The sequence below is a fragment of the Nicotiana tabacum genome, chromosome 14 (genome assembly GCF_000715075.1).
Source record: "Nicotiana tabacum cultivar K326 chromosome 14, ASM71507v2, whole genome shotgun sequence".
NCBI classification, from domain to species: Eukaryota; Viridiplantae; Streptophyta; class Magnoliopsida; order Solanales; family Solanaceae; genus Nicotiana; species Nicotiana tabacum.
Window position 1 is genome coordinate 23,710,639 of NC_134093.1, and position 20,457 is coordinate 23,731,095.

Here is a 20,457-nt window from a genome sequence, read left to right on the forward strand (position 1 = left end):
CACCCCGAAAAATCACCCACAGAACGGAGCCAACTATAGTAAGGTTAAATGAGCAAGAATCATGGACTAATCCCGAAATTGCTAAGATACTCGAAGAACTCACAAAACAGATCGAAGCAAACGATAAAAAAGTGAAAACATATAACTCAAGGGTCGATCAGATCCCGGGGGCACCACCAGTGTTGAAAGGGTTGGATTCCCAAAAATTCGTGCAAAGCCTTTTCCCTCGAGTGCAACTCCAAAACCGATCCCCAAAAAATTTTGCATGCTCGAGATTCCTAAATATAATGGGATGACCTACCCTAACGAACACGTCACCACTTACACGTGTGCCATAAAGGGTAATGATTTAGAAGATGATGAAATCGAATCTGTGCTGTTGAAAAAATTTGCAGAGACCCTTTCTAAGGGAGCAATGATTTGGTATCACAACTTGCCATCAAATTTCATCGACTCATTCGCCATGTTAGCAGATTCTTTCGTAAAGGCACACGCAAGGGCCATAAAGGTCGCAATGAGAAAATCAGACCTTTTTAAAGTAAGACAAAGGGATAATGAAATGCTGAGGAAGTTCGTGTCCCGATTTCAAATAGAACGCATGGAATTGCCACCGGTCACAGATGATTGGGCCGTTCAAGCTTTCACCCAAGGGTTGAACGAACGAAGTTCGATAGCATCATGTCAGTTGAAACCAAGTCTGATCGAGTACCCGGCCTGGGCAGATGTGCACAATCGATATCAGTCGAAGATTAGGGTCGAGGACGATCAACTAAGAGCCCCCTCCGGTTCAGTACATCCAAACAGGTCGGTAGTCAAGAATCATAGGGACATCGACAGGGAACGAAGGTCGAACAGAGACCGATATCAACCATATACCGTAGATCAAAGGAACAATGGTTCAGGACGCAATTCCGCCCGGAACAATCAAAGAAGTGATCAAGGATAGAGTTCTCGGGGATTTATGAGCAAAAGTGGTTTCGACAAGTATGTCGATCCCACAGAGGCACCTTAGTTATCAGAATATAACTTTAGCATCGACGCATCGGGCATTGTATCGGCAATCGGAAGGATCAAAGATACTAGGTGGCCCAGACCCATACAGACTGATCCTTCCCAAAGAAACCCAAATTTGATGTGCAAGTATCATGGAATGCATGGTCACAAGACCGAGGATTGCAGACAATTAAGGGAGGAAATAGCCCGTCTATTCAACGAGGACCACCTTCGAGAGTTCCTCAGTGATCGAGCCAAGAATTATTTCAGAGAAAGAGGCGCCAACATGAAAAGTAAACAGGAGGAACCCCAACATGTCATTCATATGATCGTCAGTGGGGTCGACGTTCCACAGGGACCCATGTTCAAACATACTAAAGTATCAACCACTAGGGAAAAATGAACCCGAGACTATGTGCCCGAAGTCACTTTGTCATTCAACAACGAAGAAGCATAAGGCATTTCTCAGCCCCACAATGACGCTCTAGTAATTTCTATCTTATTAAGTAAAATTCAAGTTAAGCGTGTTTTAGTGGATCCAGGTAGTTCGAAGAATATCATCTGATCGAGGGTCGTGGAACAGCTCGGCCTACAGAATCAAATCGTACCCACAGCCCGAGTTTTAAACGGCTTCAATATGGCCAGTGAAATAACTAAAGAGGAAATTATTCTACCGGTGAACGTGGCCAGAACGATTCAAGACACCAAATTCCATGTAATCGAGGGTGACATGAGATACAATGCCCTGCTTGGAAGACCGTGGATCCACAATATGAGGGAAGTCCCTTCGACCCTCCACCAAGTGATGAAATTCCAGACGTCGAACGGTGTAAAATAGTATACGGGGAACAGCATGCTGCAAAGGAAATGTTTGCGGTCGACAAGGTGACACCGATATCGACACTATCAACCTCGGAGAAGTCGAGCATCAAACGAAAAGAGGAAGTCAAATAGCAATCACATCCATCAGCCTCGACTAAATCGGGAAAGTGGGAGATAGAAGAAGAGGAGGAGGACTTTCTGACCCCTCAAACTTTTATTGCTCCCGAAGATTCCGACACCACCAAATCAACGGTCGAAGAGCTGGAACAGGTTATATTGATCGAATACCGGCCCGAGCAAAAGGTATACCTGGGAACGGGATTAACCCCCGAACTCAAGAAAAGGCTTATTCAATTCCCTATTGATAATATAGATTGTTTTGCTTGGTCCAATTTAGACATGACAAAGATCCTACCGGAGATAACGACACATCGGCTGAGCTTGGTCCCCGGGTTCAAATCGGTGAAGCAAAAGAGGAGACCCCAGTCCGAGATAAAGCACGCAATCATAAAGGATGAGGTAACTAAATTCTCAAAATAGGGTCTATTCGGGAGGTGAAATACCCCGAATGGTTAGCCAATGTAGTTGTAGTCCCTAAAAAGGGAACAAACTCAGAATGTGTGTAGATTATAAGAATCTAAACAAGGCATGCCCCAAAGATTCTTTTCCGCTGCCTAACATCGATCGCATAATCGATGCCACGGCCGGCCATGAGATCCTTACTTTTCTCGATCCCTATTCCGGGTATATCAAATCCAAATGAACCCGGAGGACCGATAAAATACTTTATTTATCACCAAGTATGGAACATATTGTTATAATGTAATGCCCTTCGGGCTAAAAAATGCAGGAGCTACTTACCAACGCCTAGTAAATAAAATATTTGAAGAGCAAGTAGGTAAATCGATGGAAGTTTATATTGATGAGATGCTAGTTAAGTTCCTGCGCGTGGAGGACCATTTAGCTCATTTGCAAGAAACATTCGAAATCTTAAGGAAATACAACATGAAGCTCAACCCTGAGAAATGTGCTTTCGAGGTCGGTTCGGGCAAGTTCCTTGGCTTCATGGTATCAAATCGGGGGATCGAGATAAACCTCAACAAAATTAAGGCCATCGAAGAATCACCATCGTAGCCAATGTAAAAGTCGTGCAGAGGCTAACAGGAAGGATAACTGCCTTAGGCTGATTCATTTCGAAGTTGTCAGATCGAAGCCACCAATTTTTCTCTCTACTCAAAAAGAAGAACCATTTTGCCTGGACCCCGGAATGCCAACAGGAATTAGAGGAATTGAAACAATACCTATCGAGCCCAACGCTACTTCACACTCCGAAGGTAGATGAGAAACTTTACTTGTACTTGGCGGTATCGAAAATAGCGGTAAGTGGTGTCCTAGTTCGAGAAGAGCAAGGTACGCAATTTTCCGTTTATTATGTAAGTCGAACCTTAGGGGAAGCATAAACTAGATATCCACACTTAGAGAAATTGGCACTAGCACTAATAAGCGCCTCTAGAAAGTTAAGACCATACTTTCAATGTCACCACATATGCGTATTAACCACTTACCCACTTCATAATATTTTACACAAGCCCGAACTATCAGGCCGATTGGCCAAATGGGCCGTCGAACTTAGTGGGTACGATATTGAATATCAACCCCGGACGGCCATCAAGTCTCAAATTTTAGCGGACTTCATGGCCGATTTCACTCCAACCCTAGTACCTGTAGTTGAAAAAGAACTCTTATTTAAACTGGGTACATCATCGAGGGTATGGACCCTTTTCACGGACGGGGCTTCGAACGTGAAGGGGTCCGGGCTAGGCATCATTTTAAAGCCGCCCATGGGTAACACTATTAGGCAATCTATCAAAACTGCTAGGTTGACTAATAACGAGGCCGAGTATGAGGCCATGATTGTAGGTCTCGAGCTAGCTAGAAGCTTGGGAGCTGAAGCCATTGAAGCCAAGTGTGACTCTTTACTGGTGGTAAATCAAGTAAACAAAACCTTCGAAGTTCGAGAGGATAGAATGCAAAGGTATTTGGACAAACTACAGGTAACTTTTTACCATTTCAAAGAATGGACTTTACAACATGTACCTCGAGAACAAACCAGTGAGGCCGATGCACCTACAAATTTGGGGTCATCAGTCGAGAAAGATGAGATCATCTTGGGGACTGTCGTTTAACTCTCGAGATCCGTGATCGAGGAAGGTCATGCCGAGATAAACTCTACAAGCTTAACCTGGGATTGGAGGAATAAGTATATTGAATACTTGAAGAATGGAAAGCTCCCATCGGACCCTAAAAATTCGAGGGCCCTACAAACCAAAGTTGCTCGGTTCACATTGACTACTGATGGAACATTATACCGAAGGACATTCGATGGACCATTGGTAGTATGCTTAGGACCAGGAGACACTGACTATATCCTACGTGAGATTCACGAGGGTACTTGTGGAAATCATTCCGGTACCGATTCATTAGTCTGAAAAATAATCAGAGCAGGATATTATTGGATCGATATGGACAAAGATGCAAAGGAGTTTGTTCGAAAATATGACAAATGTCAAAGGTTTGCACCGATGATCTATCAGCCCGGAGAGCAACTTCACTCAGTCCTATTTCTATGGCCATTCATGAAATGGGGAATGGATATCGTCGGCCCTCTGTCATGGGCCCCAGGTAAAGCTAAGTTCATTTTATTTATGACTGACTATGTTTCTAAATGGGTTGAAGCACAGGCGTTCAAGAAAGTAAGAGGGAAAGAGGTTATAGACTTCATCTGGGATCATATCGTATGTCGATTCGGGATACCCGCCGAAATAGTGTGTGACAATAGGAAACAATTTGTCGGCAGAAAAGTGACGAAATTTCTCGTAAACCACAAAATAAAAAGGATATTATCAACACAGTATCACCCTAGTGGGAATAGAAAGACTGAATCAACGAACAAGACTATCATTCAAAACCTAAAGAAAAGGTTGAACGACGCTAAGGGAAAATGGAGAGAAATCATACCCGAAGTTCTTTGGGCATATCGAACAACATCAAAATCCAGTACGGGGGCAACCCTGTTCTCCTTAGTATATGGCTCTAAAGCCTTGATTCCAGTCAAAGTCGGGGAATCCAGTGCCAGGTTTCGATATACAGCAGAAGAGTCAAATCACGAGGCTATGAATAATAACCTCAAATTATTGGATGAAAAACGAGAAGCGGCTCTCGTCCAATTTGCCGCCCAAAAGCAGCGGGTCGAAAGATACTATAATTGAAGAACTAATCTTCGCCATTTTAAAATTGGGGAAGTGCTAAGGAAAGTTACCTTCAGCACCCGAAATCCAAACGAAGGAAAACTGGGTCCGAACTGGGAAGGACCATATCTAATACTCGAAAACATCAGTAAAGGATCCTACAAACTCGGTATTATAAACGGCAAACAGCTACCAAGCAATTGGAATGTGTCACACCTAAAACGATATTACTGCTAAGGTACGACCCTCCCATGTTCATTTATATTTCGAAACTAACCCCTGCAGGAGTTCGATCGTCAACAAGGATGGATTATTCAACACAAAGACTTAGGCCTGAAAGCACGCGTTGCACTCTTTTTTTCTTATACCGGTTTTATCCCAAATGGGTTTTTCGGCAAGGTTTTTAATGAGACAACCATTGATCGTGCTAACTTAGAACAATTCAACAGTATTCGAGGTCTCTTTACAATCAACCTCGAATACTGAAGGGCATTACCCTCGAATATATCAAGTAAGTTCAATTGATTATCAAACTCGATGCAAGGAAGTTATGTCATAATGACAGGGTTTCGATAGGAAAAATTATAAAAGCCAAATGGTCAAAACGAACCATGCTCGTGTAGTCTGCTCGATCCCTGGTACAAAACATAAACACATGTATAATGATATAAAGAGGAATTTCTTCTTTGCCGATACTCCACGTCTCAAAATCCATCCTCTATTCCTCTATTTTATTAAGCCTACGGGCTACATTACTTCGAGTTCGAGCAATCGCTCACTCGACCATTAAGCCTACGGGCTACATTACTTCGAGTTCGAGCAAGCACTCACTCGACTACTAAGCCTACATGCTACTCTTATTTCGAGTTTGAAGGAATACTCACTCAACCATTAATCCTACGGGCTACATTACTTCAAGTTCGAGCAAACACTCACTCGAATACTAAGCCTATGTGCTACTCTTATTTTGAGTTCGAGCAAATACTCACTCGACCATTAAGCCTACGGGCTACATTACTTCGACTTCTAATCACTCACTCGACTAATAAATCCTACGTGCTACATCACTTCGAGTTCGAGCAAGCACTCACTCGGTTATAAAGGCTACAAGATCCAAATACAATCAAATTTCCTAAAGACTTATGAAAATCTTCATAAGGCATGAATGAAACAAAATCTTCACAAGGCAGAGAATAAAACATAGGAAAGTCGGGAAAAGAAAAGATCTTTATATATATACAGGACTGTTTACAATGTCCGAACAGGACCCTACATAAAAAACGAAAACGAAAACTAAGGGCTAAGTTTCTTGGTTATCTACGGGGGCAGTCTCTTCTCCATCGGGCTCCTCCCCGCTCTCGGACCCACTCTTGCTCCCATCATCACCATCATCATCATCATCGGAAGCTAAGACTTCAGCACCGGCTTTGAGCTCTTTAGCCCTTTTTATCTCCTCGGTGAGATCGAAACCTCGAGCATGGATCTCCTCAGGGTCTCCCTCAGAGATCGGCACTTAGCAAGTTCAGCAACCCAATGTGCTCGAGTGTTGGCGGTCTCGGTTGCCTCTCTTGCTTGTACCTGAGCAGCTTCAGCATCGGCCCGATAGAAGGCCACGAATGCATCTGCATCGGCTTTTGCTTTTTCGGCCTTGGCAAGCTCAGAGCCTAACCGAGCCTCGAGCTCCTCTATTTTTCACGCTTGAACCGAGCTTTTCTCCTTCAGAAGTTGAAGTTGACCTTCGGACGATGATAATTGGGCTCGAGCAGCCTCTTTCTCTGTAGCAAAGTGGTCCATACCTTCTTTCCACTTCAAGGACTACGCCTTTATCACATTGACCTCCTCACGGAGCTTCCCGATCATCTCAAGTTTTTGCTGCAGCTGTGAGACCGAAATATTAGCCACCGTTCCAGTATCGAGCCCATAGGCTTTTAATAATATCATTACCTGCTCGGTCTGATCGGTCTGATCTTGGTGAGCCTTGGCCAACTTAGCTCGGAGGTCCTTGATTTCCTCTTCCCTTTGCCCTAAGAGGAGTTTAAGGGTGTTCCTCTCCTCCGTAACCTGTTAAAGGTCAACCTCGTATCGACGCAGTTCGGCTCAATACCGAGAACATGCTTCTCGATAAACCGCTGGGGCCCACAAAGAAAGAAGGAAAAAAGTTAGAAAAGAATACCAAACATAAAATTGGTATCAACGAAGGGAGTTAGAGCTTAACCGATTTAGAGCTTATTACACTTCACAGAAAAGGCCTGACACATCACTAGGGCCAGCAACATCCTCGACGCCAGTAAACAAATCACAGAAGGGGTCCTCCCCTTCATGAGATCGGTTTATTTCGAGGGCCTCCAAAGCTTGGGCTTCCCGAATCGCCCCTTCGGAAAAGGCAGGAAGAGTGGGAGAGTCTCCGATTACTATTGCCCCAAGTGACTCGCTTCAGGCGTTCTCCTCAGTTCTGAGAGCTTCAGGACCGACCCCTTCTAATATACCCACAATTTGTTGACTTCAGTGGGAAGCATCCTCGACCTCTAACGATTTGGGGACTCTACCTGAACCTTCTTCCGATATCTCCTCAGCTCGAGGCAGAGCTTTATAAATCACTATCGATGTAGCTGCCTTTGGGGGCATCGATGGTTTTCTTCATTCGGGCCACCAGCACGGATTCGTCGTTTTCTTCTTCCTCCTCGTCTTCACCCCTTAGATGTAGAACTGATTCCATGGTTAAAGGGATGGTATTCTTCCTCGGCTTATGAGCCATCCTCGTCTTCGGTTTTGGATCTTCGGATGAAGAGGCCCTTTTTCTCTTATTATCCTTCACCGATTTTGGAACAGAGATCGAAGCCTCTTCCTCGCCAGGCGGGGGCCTCAAAACCGCATCTTTGCCCACACCTACATATGAAAAAATTAATTTAAATATATAGAAAGCATCTCGTTCGAATTGCCAAAGATACGAGAAATAGGCTTACCATAATTTTTTGGCCTCCCATCGGCCCTTTGACAAATCACGCCATAAGCGCTCGGCATATGTGGAGGTCGAAGCAAGATTCCGAACCTAGTTCTTGAGGTCGGAAACTGCACCGGGCATCCAAGGAACCGCTGCATCACAAAAGGGGGATATCGGTGAGAAAAGAAATAAAGGGTCAAAATAGTAGGAGATAACAACAGAATTACACTTACGCTTCATGTTCCACTCCTCGGAAAATGGCATCTTTTCAGTCGGAATCAGGTCCGAAGTCTTCACTCGAATGAACCTGCCCATCCAGCCTCGATCCTTGTCCTCGTCTATGCTCGAGAAAAGAACCTTGGTAGCCCAGCGCTGAAGTTTTATTAATCCGCCTCGAAAGAGGCGAGGGCAGTACAATCGAATGATATGGTCGAGGGTGAAAGGCATCCCCTCGATTTTATTCACGAAGTAACGGATCAAAATAACGATCCGCCAAAAAGAAGGATGGATCTCGCCTAGGGTTATTTGGTATTGACGACATAAATCAATAATAACAGGGTCGAGGGGACCTAACGTGAAAGGGTAAGTATACACACTTAAAAATGCTTTCACGTAAGTGGTGATATCTTCTTCATAAGACGGGATTACTATTTCTTTATTCTCCCAATTGCAATCTTTCTTTAGCTGTTCGAGGTGCCCATCGGTTATCGAACACATATACCTCGATACTGGCTCACATCGGCCGGGAACCGACGAGTCTTTATCGACCTTAAAATCAGAGGTAAGAACACAAGCCCCAGGAATGCACTCCTCAGGCCGTGGCTCCACCGGTATTTTATCGGCGGCAGGCTGTGAAGAAGAAGCTTTTTCTTTCTGAGGAATGATTTTTGATATTTTCGCCATTTTTGGATTTAAAGATCGAAAATAGAAGGAGGTAACAAAGATTTGGTCTTTTTGAAGAGAGATTTTGCAGTGAAAAATCACAGATTTACAGATAAACTCAGAAGATGCAAGAAATAATTTTATAAAATTTGGAGATTGGAGACGCAAAAGTAGTAAATGGTAAAGAAGGGGACTATTTACAGAGTAAGCAACGTCAGTTCAGTATCAACAGCAGCCGACCATCGTCTGACACACATTAAATGCCTTAAAAAACTAAACCGACAGGACAGCTTCACGTGCGTCATGATCGAGTCCGATGTAAACGTCAGCTTATATCTGATCGAGCCGTTGGGAAATCATATCGTTTCTCGCCACATCCTTCTTGAGAAACGAGGGAACTATCTGTATACGGTCGAAACTGATTTCGGCATTCGTACGTCTAATCGAGATGGGAACATAACAGACCGAAGAAAGTCTTCATGATATCGAGATGGGATCCGAAGAATGGGATCCGAAGAAGGCATAAACGAGCTTCAAGTTTCAGGAACAGGTCAAATACCGAGCTCGAAATCATTATCGAGCTCGGGTCCGAATCGAACTATGATGAGATATAATGGAATCGAGCTTAAAGGTGAGAGACCAACCAATACCGAGCCCAAGTCACTACCGGACCCCAAGTCGGCTTTAAGCTCAAACCCGCATCGAGCTCTAAAATTGGAAACCGACCAATACTGAGTCCGATCAAGATCGAGCTCATAGACAAGAGCCGTTACAGCCGCACTAAAGGAGAGAATCTCGGCGGGAATTAAGGAAAAGTTAATTTATCATGGGTTCCCACTATGTATTTTTAATTATATCTAAAGTAGGATCCTCACACTATAAAAGATGGCTATATTTATGTAAAGGGGCAAGTTTTACCATACATTGTAACTCAGATATCATATACTCCCATATTGAAGAATTATCTTTTTTTAGCTTCATAAGATTGATTCATCTTGCTTAATCCATAAATCATCCTCTTTTCAACTTTGCTTATTTTTCATCCTTACAATCAATATTCGATATTCTTATTTACTCTACGATTTGTGTCAAGTTATACCACATATCCTTAGAACTACGTACAAATTCAACTCTATCCGTTTTTCGGGTAAATAGTATTGTTGCTTAAAATTATATTATTCACGATACAACGTCCCATATATATATCGTTCACTCAACAAGCCCCCAACTCCGTTAGCTTTTCTCTTTTTGTTTTTTCGACAGAAAATGTATTGTTTCCATTTATTATAGCCTAATAGCACTTACAATAAATGAAAACAATACATATATTTTCAATATAATCTGATTATATTATGCAAGGTTTATGTTTGTGCATCTTTTGAAATGGAGATCACTAAATATTTTGTAGCAAGAATGGATCTTCTACCTATTTGAAGTGACGTAAGAGTGAACAATGTTCATTTTAAAAGATTTTTCGTAAGTGGAGCGAAGAAAGATTTATTAGAAAAATAAGCATAAAATTTGCAAATCTATTTGAAGATGTTATCAGAGAAGAAATTACTGAAAAGAAGAAATTGATGTTGGTATATATATTGCCTCAATTGGGTTTATAAATGGGTAATTCATAATTGAGCGGGCTAGCCACTTTTAAATTTTGTAATTGAAAAATATATTGTCACGGAGTTTTAAATTTTAGGAGTGAAATTCTATGATAATATTCTGAAGTTTCATATTTAAAATTTTAAACTCCATGTCAGTGGTTATTGTTCAATTATAGGGGTTGAAAAGTAGGTGGTTTGCGCTATTACACGGATAAATTTACTCAGTGCGCACAAAGTACTCACCCAAAGAGCAGAGGCTGTGGCAAAGGTTGTAACAGCTGCAATTTTTTTCTCTCACCAAAAAAAAAGTAGGTATTCGTGAATTTATTCGTTTAAATATGGGACAGACCGTGCTAATTTTAAGGCTTTACTTTATGTCTAAATTGACAGTTACTTTACATTATTTTCAATTTAAAACTTTTTTTGCGAAACGATATGTAGATGACATACTATGCTAAAAGTGTCCATCACTGCTTCTGACAACAACGAATATAAAAAATAAAATAAAATTGTCAACATGACATTCAAATTACCAAGCTAGTTCAGTCATTTCACTATTTTCTCCCATAATACACTAGAGTTTTTGTTTGCTTTTTAACGACACAATATTGAACAAATTTCATTTGTAGCCGGCCGGTGAAAACAATTATCATTCGCTAGCTATGAATTAAGCCATACAATTTATAGCTCCAAACAAATTATAATGGCTAGCCTAAATTGGTCTTCTAACACTTGCATAATTTAGAATAGCACGAGCCCATTTACGTAGCTTGAATTCATCTTCTTTGGACTACTATATCCTATTTATTTTGTCTTTTATTTGGGTTGTTCTTTTATTTCTTGTTCCAAGCTATACGAATAACATGTTCCATATCTTTTCCTCTTATTTGAAAGTATATATCCTCATAGAAAATATGTGACTTGGCCATAATTAATTTTTGTCTTAACCTCATCATGTTTGATTTTTTGCTTCGGTACCACGCTAAAGATAATAACAAGCAAGTTTAAGAGCTATAAATATTATGTGTTTTTCACTTTGAATGAGAGCTTTATATACACAAAGTACTTGTAATTAATTGATTTTCGTTGATGCTACCTACAAAGTTTCTGTCTTTTTCGAATTGATGGTTAAGGACTCAAAGCCTTATGTATTGTAGACCAGAATAACAAGAGGAAATACTTTATACTCTATGCGTTTTATTTAACTATTTTAACACGAAATTTAATAAAGAAAGAAGTATATTCAAAACTTGTAGTTTTAAATATGCCATTGAGTTTTTTTTTGGATAATAGCGTTCGAGATACATTAATGATACATTGTAAAATGCACGATACACTTTATATATACAAAATTTATACATTGTAGAGCAGTCTATACACTTTGGATACACAAAAGCACTCGTGATACATTAATAATACATTTTGGATACATTGTAAGATGCACGATATACTCTATATACAAATTTTATGCAATGTATGTACTAAATAGACTGTCACTATACAAAAAATATATTAAAATAGACTGTCACTATATAATTTATATACAGTAGATTGTCATTATACAAAATATATACAAAATAGACTGTCACTATATAAAAATTGGGTGTGCGCTTGTATATAGAGATGAAAAAGGAAAACTTGGATATCACTGAATATCCATTATGCATAACGTTGAAATATATACAAAATAGACTGTCACTATACAAAAAATATACTAAATAGACTGTCGCTATACAAAATATATATAAAATAGGCTGTCACTATACAAAAAATATATAAAATAGACTGTCACTATACAAAATATATACAAAATAGACTGTCATCATATACAAAATGTATAAAATAGACTATCATTGTATAATTTATATACAATAGACTGTCACTGTACAAAAAAAATACTAAATAGACTGTTACTATACAAAATATATACAAAATAGACTGTCACTATATAAAATATATACAAAATAGACATTTCGGACTATTAGATATAATATATTTGGGCCGAAGGGACATTTCGTGTCAATGTGAAAAAATATGGGCTATTAAAATTTTGAGGGGCTATAGAAGGTCATTTTCTCAACAATATTTCCAACAACCAAGGTAGTGTTGGGATTGGGCCAGTGGCATAAATATATGGCTTATTTCATTTTTAGCCCTCGCCAAAAACTATTATATTCGTTAACTGAAAAAGGTATAGAATTTGTATAATTTTTGTGTTTAACATACAGAATATATATATATATATATATATATAAATATATTTTTTTGGCTATTATATTGAGAGTGGCTATACAATGTCATTTTCTCATAAATATAGTCTCCCATGGGTCTCTTAGAGGTAATTTTCTTCCTCAACAAAAGGAGAGAAAGCAAAGTGCTATACTTGCAACTAGGCGCCTGTTTGTGGGCCTTTGTGAATTGGGTCAAATGTTCAGATCATTTATGGGCCTAGATTTGTTCAAATCAGGCCTAGGTCATATAGAATAATATAAACACTACTCTTCCCGTTTCAATTTATATGTCATATTTTAATGGAGAATGGAATTAAAAGTAAGACCTCTAAATATTTAAATGGCATACAAAAAAATTACGGTTAAAGCATAACTTGTTTTACTCTTGAAATCTGAATACCATCACATTAATTGTGACAGAGGGAATATGAAAATTATGAAAAATTCTCATAAGAAAACACATGTACCAAGCTCTTTATTAGCTTTACAAAAGAAGCAACAAAACACATTTGGACATTCTAATTTATTAGCTGAATCTTTTCACAGAAAAGTAAACAAATCATATCAAAAAAGCTTTTTTTTGGGAAATAAAAACACCAAAGTTATAGGAAAACCGTTTCGGGTAAATACAATAAATCGTAACGGGCAAATCCGTGCAATGTAGAATTCAACAAACGGTATATTTTCGCGGGAGTCCACGGAAATGGCGGTAAAACCTAACAGATAAACGCGTGTCACTTTCTGATTCGTTGCTTTCCTCACCTAGTCGGCTATGTATCGATATTAACATTTAACATCACCTATGTACGTTTTCCCGCGCTAAAGTTAGGGTTTATAGCTGCAGAACGGAACAAATAAAAAAAAAAAGCAAAAAACCAAAGAAAGCTTTAGAGATAGAAAGAGAAAGTGAAAATAAGAACAAGGAGAAAATTAGGGTTCTTTTTGGCTTGTGTGAAATTCACTAATTCAGATCTAATTCTTCAGATCTGATACATTATTGTTCCCTTTAGTGCAAAATTTTCAGATTTTGGGGTTGTTTTTGCAATTAGTGATAAAGATGGTGGAGCTGAATAATTGTTCTAATTCTGAAGAGAATGGTTGTGTTGATTCTCTTGAAGTTCGATTCACAGATTTCTGCAAGGTTTGTTTGTTTGTTTTTGCTTTTCTTGTTTATTTTGTTTGTTTTAATTTCAATTTCTTTGATTTTGATTTTGGAATTTGACATTAGTTTCCAAGTGCTTCAGTTAAAAATTGATTCTTTTGTTTACTTACTAATTTTGTTCTTGTTTCAGTTAAAAGAACAAAATTTGTTCTTTTTTATTATTTGGTTATTTTGTTGTTACAAGATTGTTCGTTTATTTACTTTTGTAATTCTTATAAAAGTTTCAGTGAAACCTCATACACCCAATACTTTCCACTTTTTGTTTTACAATTATATTCCTTTATCCATATTTTTATTTGAAAAAAAGACCTTCTTTTGGTTATTTATTCTTGCAATTTGTCCTTTTCTTGTATTCCGTAATTATGAAAAAAAAACTTTTTGTATATGGTGTGTTCAAATTAATCTTTAAGCGGGGTTTTTGTTTAATATTTTTGTTTATTTTTAACATTTATTGTTTGATTTTACAGAATGGATTGTCCATGGGTGAAAGCTTTGTGACTGAAGCAACAAAGCTGTTTAATGACAGTAAACATCTTTTACTGTCAAATAACTCTACTATTGGAGTTATAACGGTAACTCCCGTGATATGCTCTCTTTGTTTTGCATATCATAAATTTGTTTGATTACCCGAATTTTATAAAAAATACATACTATGAATTGATTCTGAGTTCTTGATCAGCAGGAGGGTGTTGAACGGTATTGGTTTGTGTTTGTTCTGTACTCGGTAAAGAGATTAAGTGAGAAGGAAGTGGGAAATTCGAGTAATGGGAATGAAGGAAATGCATTTTCTTTGTGCCAGATTTTACGAGGGGCTAAACTCAAGTGGGTATTTTTTTTCCTTCTAATTTTCAATATCCTATTTGTTTTCATGTAGAAGTCTTGATTTACCGAGGTTCTTGTTAATTTTGTTTCGTTTGTTGTAGTGTTGTAGACTTCTTCAAAGAACTTCCGCAATTTATTCTAAAAGTTGGTCCAACATTAAGCAATCTGTACGGTTCAGATTGGGAGAAGAGACTTGAGGTAATGATGTTGTGGAGGATTAGTCTTGTGTTCTGAAGCTATTTACGTTTCTGTTGGCTCAATTGAAATCTATCTGTAGTTAGCAATATGTTATGTTTTTGTTTGTTGTTTTAAGCATCTATTGATGGCTTTCTATTTGTTTAAATTGTTGTACTAGGCAAAGGAATTGCAGACCAACTTCGTGCATTTGAGCCTTTTAAGCAAGTGGGTACTCTTTCATGCACTAGTTTCCTCTACTTATGAAGCTTTGTGGTATTTTACAGTATCATAAATGTTGGTAGATTAAGCATTTCTGCTGAACAACTTCGTAATCTTAATCTAGTTTGATATAAGAAATCTTTTGAACGTCATATTTGATGCAGTAGGTCAAGTATCCTGTCTGGTTTCTCCTGGTGCTTAGCTTGTATTTCTTGAGGGCATGATAGTATTTTCCTATCTTAGCGTCTTCTCTATAATACAGAACGTGCCCAGATGACTTAGATAAGAGTATGAATGAGCCAGCTATCTGAACCAACCTGACCTCCCATTTCCTTATGTTTTTAGGTACTACAAGCGAGCGTACCAAGAACTGTTTCTGGCTAGTGGTAACAACGAAGATAAGCCCTCTGCTACTTCTAGTTCTGCTATCCACTTGCCGCAATATTATCGTTTTGGCTGGTTGCTATTTCTTTCACTTCGCATCCATGTATTCAGCCGCTTCAAGGACCTTGTGACATGCACAAATGGTTTAGTTTCGGTGCTGGTAAGTTTCTCAACAATTTAGTTGAATGTTTGGATTGTCTGATTTCTTTTGTTTATATGTTCATGTTGTACTGCGCATGCATTATAGACAGTATAACTTGTGCGCAATGTTGCTAAAGTTGTGTTGAAGCCCTCAAAAAAGGTGCATGTTAGGTTAGGTGCTTCGTATTACTTAGGTGTTGTTTAATACAGACGCCAACGTGCTGAGGTGGATCTCATTGGAGACAGCATTTTTTCTTGGAAATTGATAAATTATATGAGGCCAATAGGTTGCTTTAGCTACAACTTTGCATTTAAACCAGCTGACCTTGGCACATTTCTACTCTTTTTGTCTTTGACATCACTGGCATAACAGTCTTGCAATTTTATGGATTGGATAGTACCATGTTGCTCTTATGAGATATTTGATGTGTCTGACTACTGGCTTCATAAAACCTTGTGCAGGCAATCTTAATAATACATGTACCTGTCCGCTTCAGAAATTTCAACATCAATGACTCCTCACGGTTTGGTAATTATCTATGTATATTAAGCATTAAAAGAGTAGGGTTTTGGTCCAATACCTCTTCAACTTTTGTTCCATGATCCTGTTGTGACCTTATACTAATGCTGATTTTGTTACAGTTAAGAAAGGAGACAAAGTGGACTTGCTTGCATCATTAGGCAAAATTTATCAGACCTCAATAGATGACTTAAGGGAGACCATGGATAAAGTTAACTATCTAATAACAGAAAAGTTGAAGAAGAAACCTTGTTTGGCCTCAGAATTTAGGACGGAGAACCTGGACAACCTTGACACAGGTTTGTCTCAAAATCAGTGATGTCTCGCTTTTTCTCCGAGTCGGTGCTTTTACTGAAAGTTAGAATTTTTATTGCAGATGGTTTAACCTATTTTGAAGATTTAATGGAAGAATCATGTTTACCTTCCAGTGTAAGTATACTGGAGAAGGATTACAGTGATGCAATACAGAACAAGGGTGAATTGGATGAGAGGATTTTTGTCAATGAGGAGGATAGCTTGCTGGGTTCCGGAAGCTTGTCTGGAGGTGTTGTCAACATGAATGGAGTCAAGGTTTGTTGGATATCTTCCTGATTTATTGAGGCCATAATGCAGTAAGCACTCTTTGAAACCATTTTTGTTTGTCTTCTGTTTGTGTAGAGGAAATTTGATGCAATGGCTTCCCCAGCAAAAACGGTTACAAGTACACTCTCTCCTTACCGTTCTCCAAATTGTGCTAACTCAAAGATGACGGTAGCTACACCTGTAAGCACAGCGATGACAACTGCCAGGTGGTTGCGTACTGTCATAGCTCCGCTACAGCCAAAACCTTCAGCAGAGCTGGAGAGATTCTTGTCCTCCTGTGACAGAGATGTAACAGCTGACGTGATCCGGAGAGCTCAGATTATTCTCGAGGCTATATTTCCAAGTAGTGGTCCTGCGGAACATTGTGCAGCTGGTGGGAGCCTGCAAAGTACGAGCTTAATGGACAACATATGGGCAGAGCAACGTAGATCCGAGGCTTTGAAGCTGTATTATAGGGTTCTGCAGACTATGTGCACTGCAGAATCCCAGATTTTGAATGGGAACAATTTAACTTCGTTGCTAACGAATGAGAGGTTTCATAGATGTATGCTTGCCTGTTCAGCTGAACTGGTTCTTGCCACTCACAAAACAGTTACTATGCTGTTTCCTGCTGTCTTAGAGAGAACAGGAATCACAGCTTTCGATCTCAGTAAGGTGATAGAGAGCTTCATCAGGCATGAAGAAAGTCTTCCTCGAGAACTGAGACGGCATTTGAATTCACTTGAAGAACGACTCTTGGAGAGCATGGTTTGGGAAAAAGGATCTTCAATGTACAACTCTTTGGCTGTCGCAAAACCATCACTTGCTGCAGAAATCAATCGCACGGGCTTGTTGGCTGAACCAATGCCATCCTTGGATGCAATTGCAATGCACATTAACCTTTCGTCAGGAAGCTTACCGCCACTGCCGTCTCTACACAAGAACAACTTGGCCCCTAACGGTATTGTATTTGCCCCTAATCTCGAAGCTTCATTAAATGAAATGACTTTTTAATTCTGAATTATGCCTTTTCAGGCTATTTGGATAAAAAGTAACCTAACTTTCTCTCAAATTAATCTTGTTAGGTCAAATCGGTGATATCCGGTCGCCAAAGAAAGTGTGTTCCGAATATCGCAGTGTTTTGGTTGAGCGAAATTCCTTCACATCACCTGTGAAGGATCGATTTCTGGCTCTCAATAATATAAAATCAAAGTTTCCCCCTCCAGCTTTGCAGTCTGCATTCGCAAGGTATTTTGATTTATAGTTGGATTCTTTAGTTTTATTTACTGTTCAATTCAGGGATTTGTATTCGCTTTAAAGGGTTGATCTTTGAACTTTTACAGCCCAACTAGACCAAACCCTGGTGGTGGAGGGGAAACGTGTGCTGAGACAGCAATAAATGTATTCTTTGGCAAGGTAGACATTCTTTTTATATGCTATAGACTTTTTTTCTCGATCAGGAGATTTGATTTCCTTTTATTTAGGGTGCTTACTTAACTTTTTTTTTTTTTACGTCATGTTCCACCTAGATTGTAAAGTTGGCTGCTGTCAGAATCAATGGCATGATTGAACGGCTACAACTTTCTCAACAAATAAGGGAGACTGTATATTGCCTTTTTCAGAAGATTCTCAGTCAGAGGACAAGTCTTTTCTTCAACCGACATATTGATCAGATCATCCTTTGCTCTTTCTACGGAGTTGCCAAGGTAGTTTTTCAGAAAAGAGGGGGGATATTGGAGCTGTTAGTCTGTTATTCTCTATTTTCATATCTTGTTTCTTGACTACATGCAGATTTCACAACTTAACTTGACCTTCAAAGAAATTATATGCAACTACCGAAAGCAACCTCAGTGCAAACCACAAGTCTTTAGAAGTGTTTTTGTTGACTGGACATTAGCACGCCATAATGTGTTATGTGATCAGTCTTTAGATTGTTGACGTTAGTCTCTTATTGTTTGTGGAATCACTGATCAAATTAATTGGTTTTAAAACAGAGAACAGGTGCAGATCATGTCGATATCATCACATTCTACAATGAAATGTTTATTCCTTCTGTGAAGCCATTACTAGTTGAGCTTGCACCTGCTGGAAATGCAGAAAAGAACAACCACAATGATGGTAAGTTCTCTTCATTATGCCTTTGTTAGGTGATATTTTTTCTCTTGGTTTGGTTGCTATGTCTGATTCCTCGCTCATGTACCAATGTTAAATCTGTGGCTCTTTTTTGTTTCTTCATTTCCATTCAGGTCAAGGTCCGGCATCCCCCAAACCATCTCCATTTCCGAAGCTCCCCGACATGTCTCCGAAGAAAGTATCTGCAGTACATAATGTTTACGTCTCTCCACTTCGAGCATCTAAGGTAGTGATTTAATTCTCAATGATTTTTCCAATGCTTTAAATTCGACATACCTGAAGTGTTTTGGAGCTGAGAAATAGATGAAATATACCTGTATAGTTGAAGAGGACGAACTTATATACTAAAATGTAGGTTCTGAATTATGCCTAACTAACTATTGCTGGCATGTTCTTAATTAGGAATGACGGTCAAGTATTATATTAGGTAATACAGAAAGGACTCCTGCTTCAGTACGAATCTTGAACTTGAAATTAAAAAAAAAATTGTGGAAAAGAAGATGCTTATTCAGGAGGGAGAGGAGAGTTTTGTGCCAAGTCGATGAAGTTTCCTGTTGGCCTGCTAAATTTTATAGTTATTGCTTGTCCCTGTGATGGTAGAAAGCTACTTGTCTATTGTTAGTTGTAGTAATCACTAGCCCAAAGGAATATTAGGAGTAACAGTTATTGGGATTTTAGAATTTCCCTTTAAAGTCTGAGCTTGTTTGATTTTATAATATAGTGGTAGGAGCTTGAATAAATAACACTTTTTCTTTCTTCCAAGTTTTAATGAGCTCTTATTTCTCGCATTTATCTCTTGTTTCTGCTTTCAGATGGATGCCTTAATTTCCCATAGCTCTAAAAGCTATTATGCTTGTGTGGGAGAAAGCACTCATGCTTATCAGAGCCCTTCGAAAGATCTGGATGTAATCAATAACCGCTTGAATGGGTATGTGGTTTTTACCTATCTGCAAATTCCATCATCTAAATCTTTCATGTCAAGTACTCTTTAACTCAAACCTGAAAAACCTTCATTAATCTACAGCAATCGGAAGCTTAGAGGCGCTCTCAATTTTGATGTTGATGCGGGCTTGGTTAGCGACTCTATAGTTGCTAACAGCCTTTACCTTCAAAATGGAAACTGCAGATCACCGGTTGCACATGTGAAAACTGAGCAGCCTGAGTCTTAGTGCTGAAGAACTTGCATGTAAATAACACTTTTGGTTTATGACATTTCTTTTTTAGTATTAAGCTACGCTAAGGTAGAGCGGTAAGTTATTGTAAAATCGCCGCCACCAACCTGGTAGTTCTTTATCTGTTGATTTCTGATTCTGGGAATATATATAGATGGCTATTTCCCCTAATAAGAGTATTAGTTTTACTTCAACTCACTGGTGTTTTTCTCCAAAGTCTAATTGACAATGCTTGTTCTCAGTGGCGGATCTAGAGGCTAAGATGGGGGTTCCAGGAACCCAGTAGTTTTTGCCCAGATTCTTGTACATGTATTAAAAAATTCATTAACGATCTATAAATATTTGACTGTGAATCTAGTTATTAACTTGAGATCGTTGGAGGAACCCATAAGCTTTAAATTTTGGATCTGGCTTTGCTTGTTATATTCCATATCTTTTCATAACTGCT

At 39.0% G+C, this 20,457-nt stretch overlaps 1 protein-coding gene across 4 annotated transcripts; it reads left to right on the forward strand.

Moving 5' to 3' along the window:
• Positions 1-13,356: 13,356 nt before the first annotated feature.
• Positions 13,357-20,203, forward strand: LOC107777437 (retinoblastoma-related protein 1). 4 transcript variants are annotated; one of them, XR_012698470.1, is made up of 17 exons: positions 13,357-13,859; positions 14,348-14,452; positions 14,560-14,702; positions 14,804-14,900; positions 15,058-15,104; positions 15,444-15,642; positions 16,086-16,152; positions 16,266-16,442; positions 16,520-16,713; positions 16,801-17,665; positions 17,790-17,952; positions 18,048-18,120; positions 18,234-18,410; positions 18,496-18,822; positions 18,951-19,063; positions 19,650-19,765; positions 19,862-20,203. XR_012698470.1 is itself a non-coding variant. In XM_016597450.2 (17 exons), the coding sequence occupies exons 1-17, from the start codon at positions 13,776-13,778 to the stop codon at positions 20,004-20,006; spliced, it is 2,889 nt and encodes a 962-aa protein (XP_016452936.1). In that variant the 5' UTR covers positions 13,357-13,775; the 3' UTR covers positions 20,007-20,203.
• The last annotated feature ends 254 nt before the right edge of the window (positions 20,204-20,457 follow it).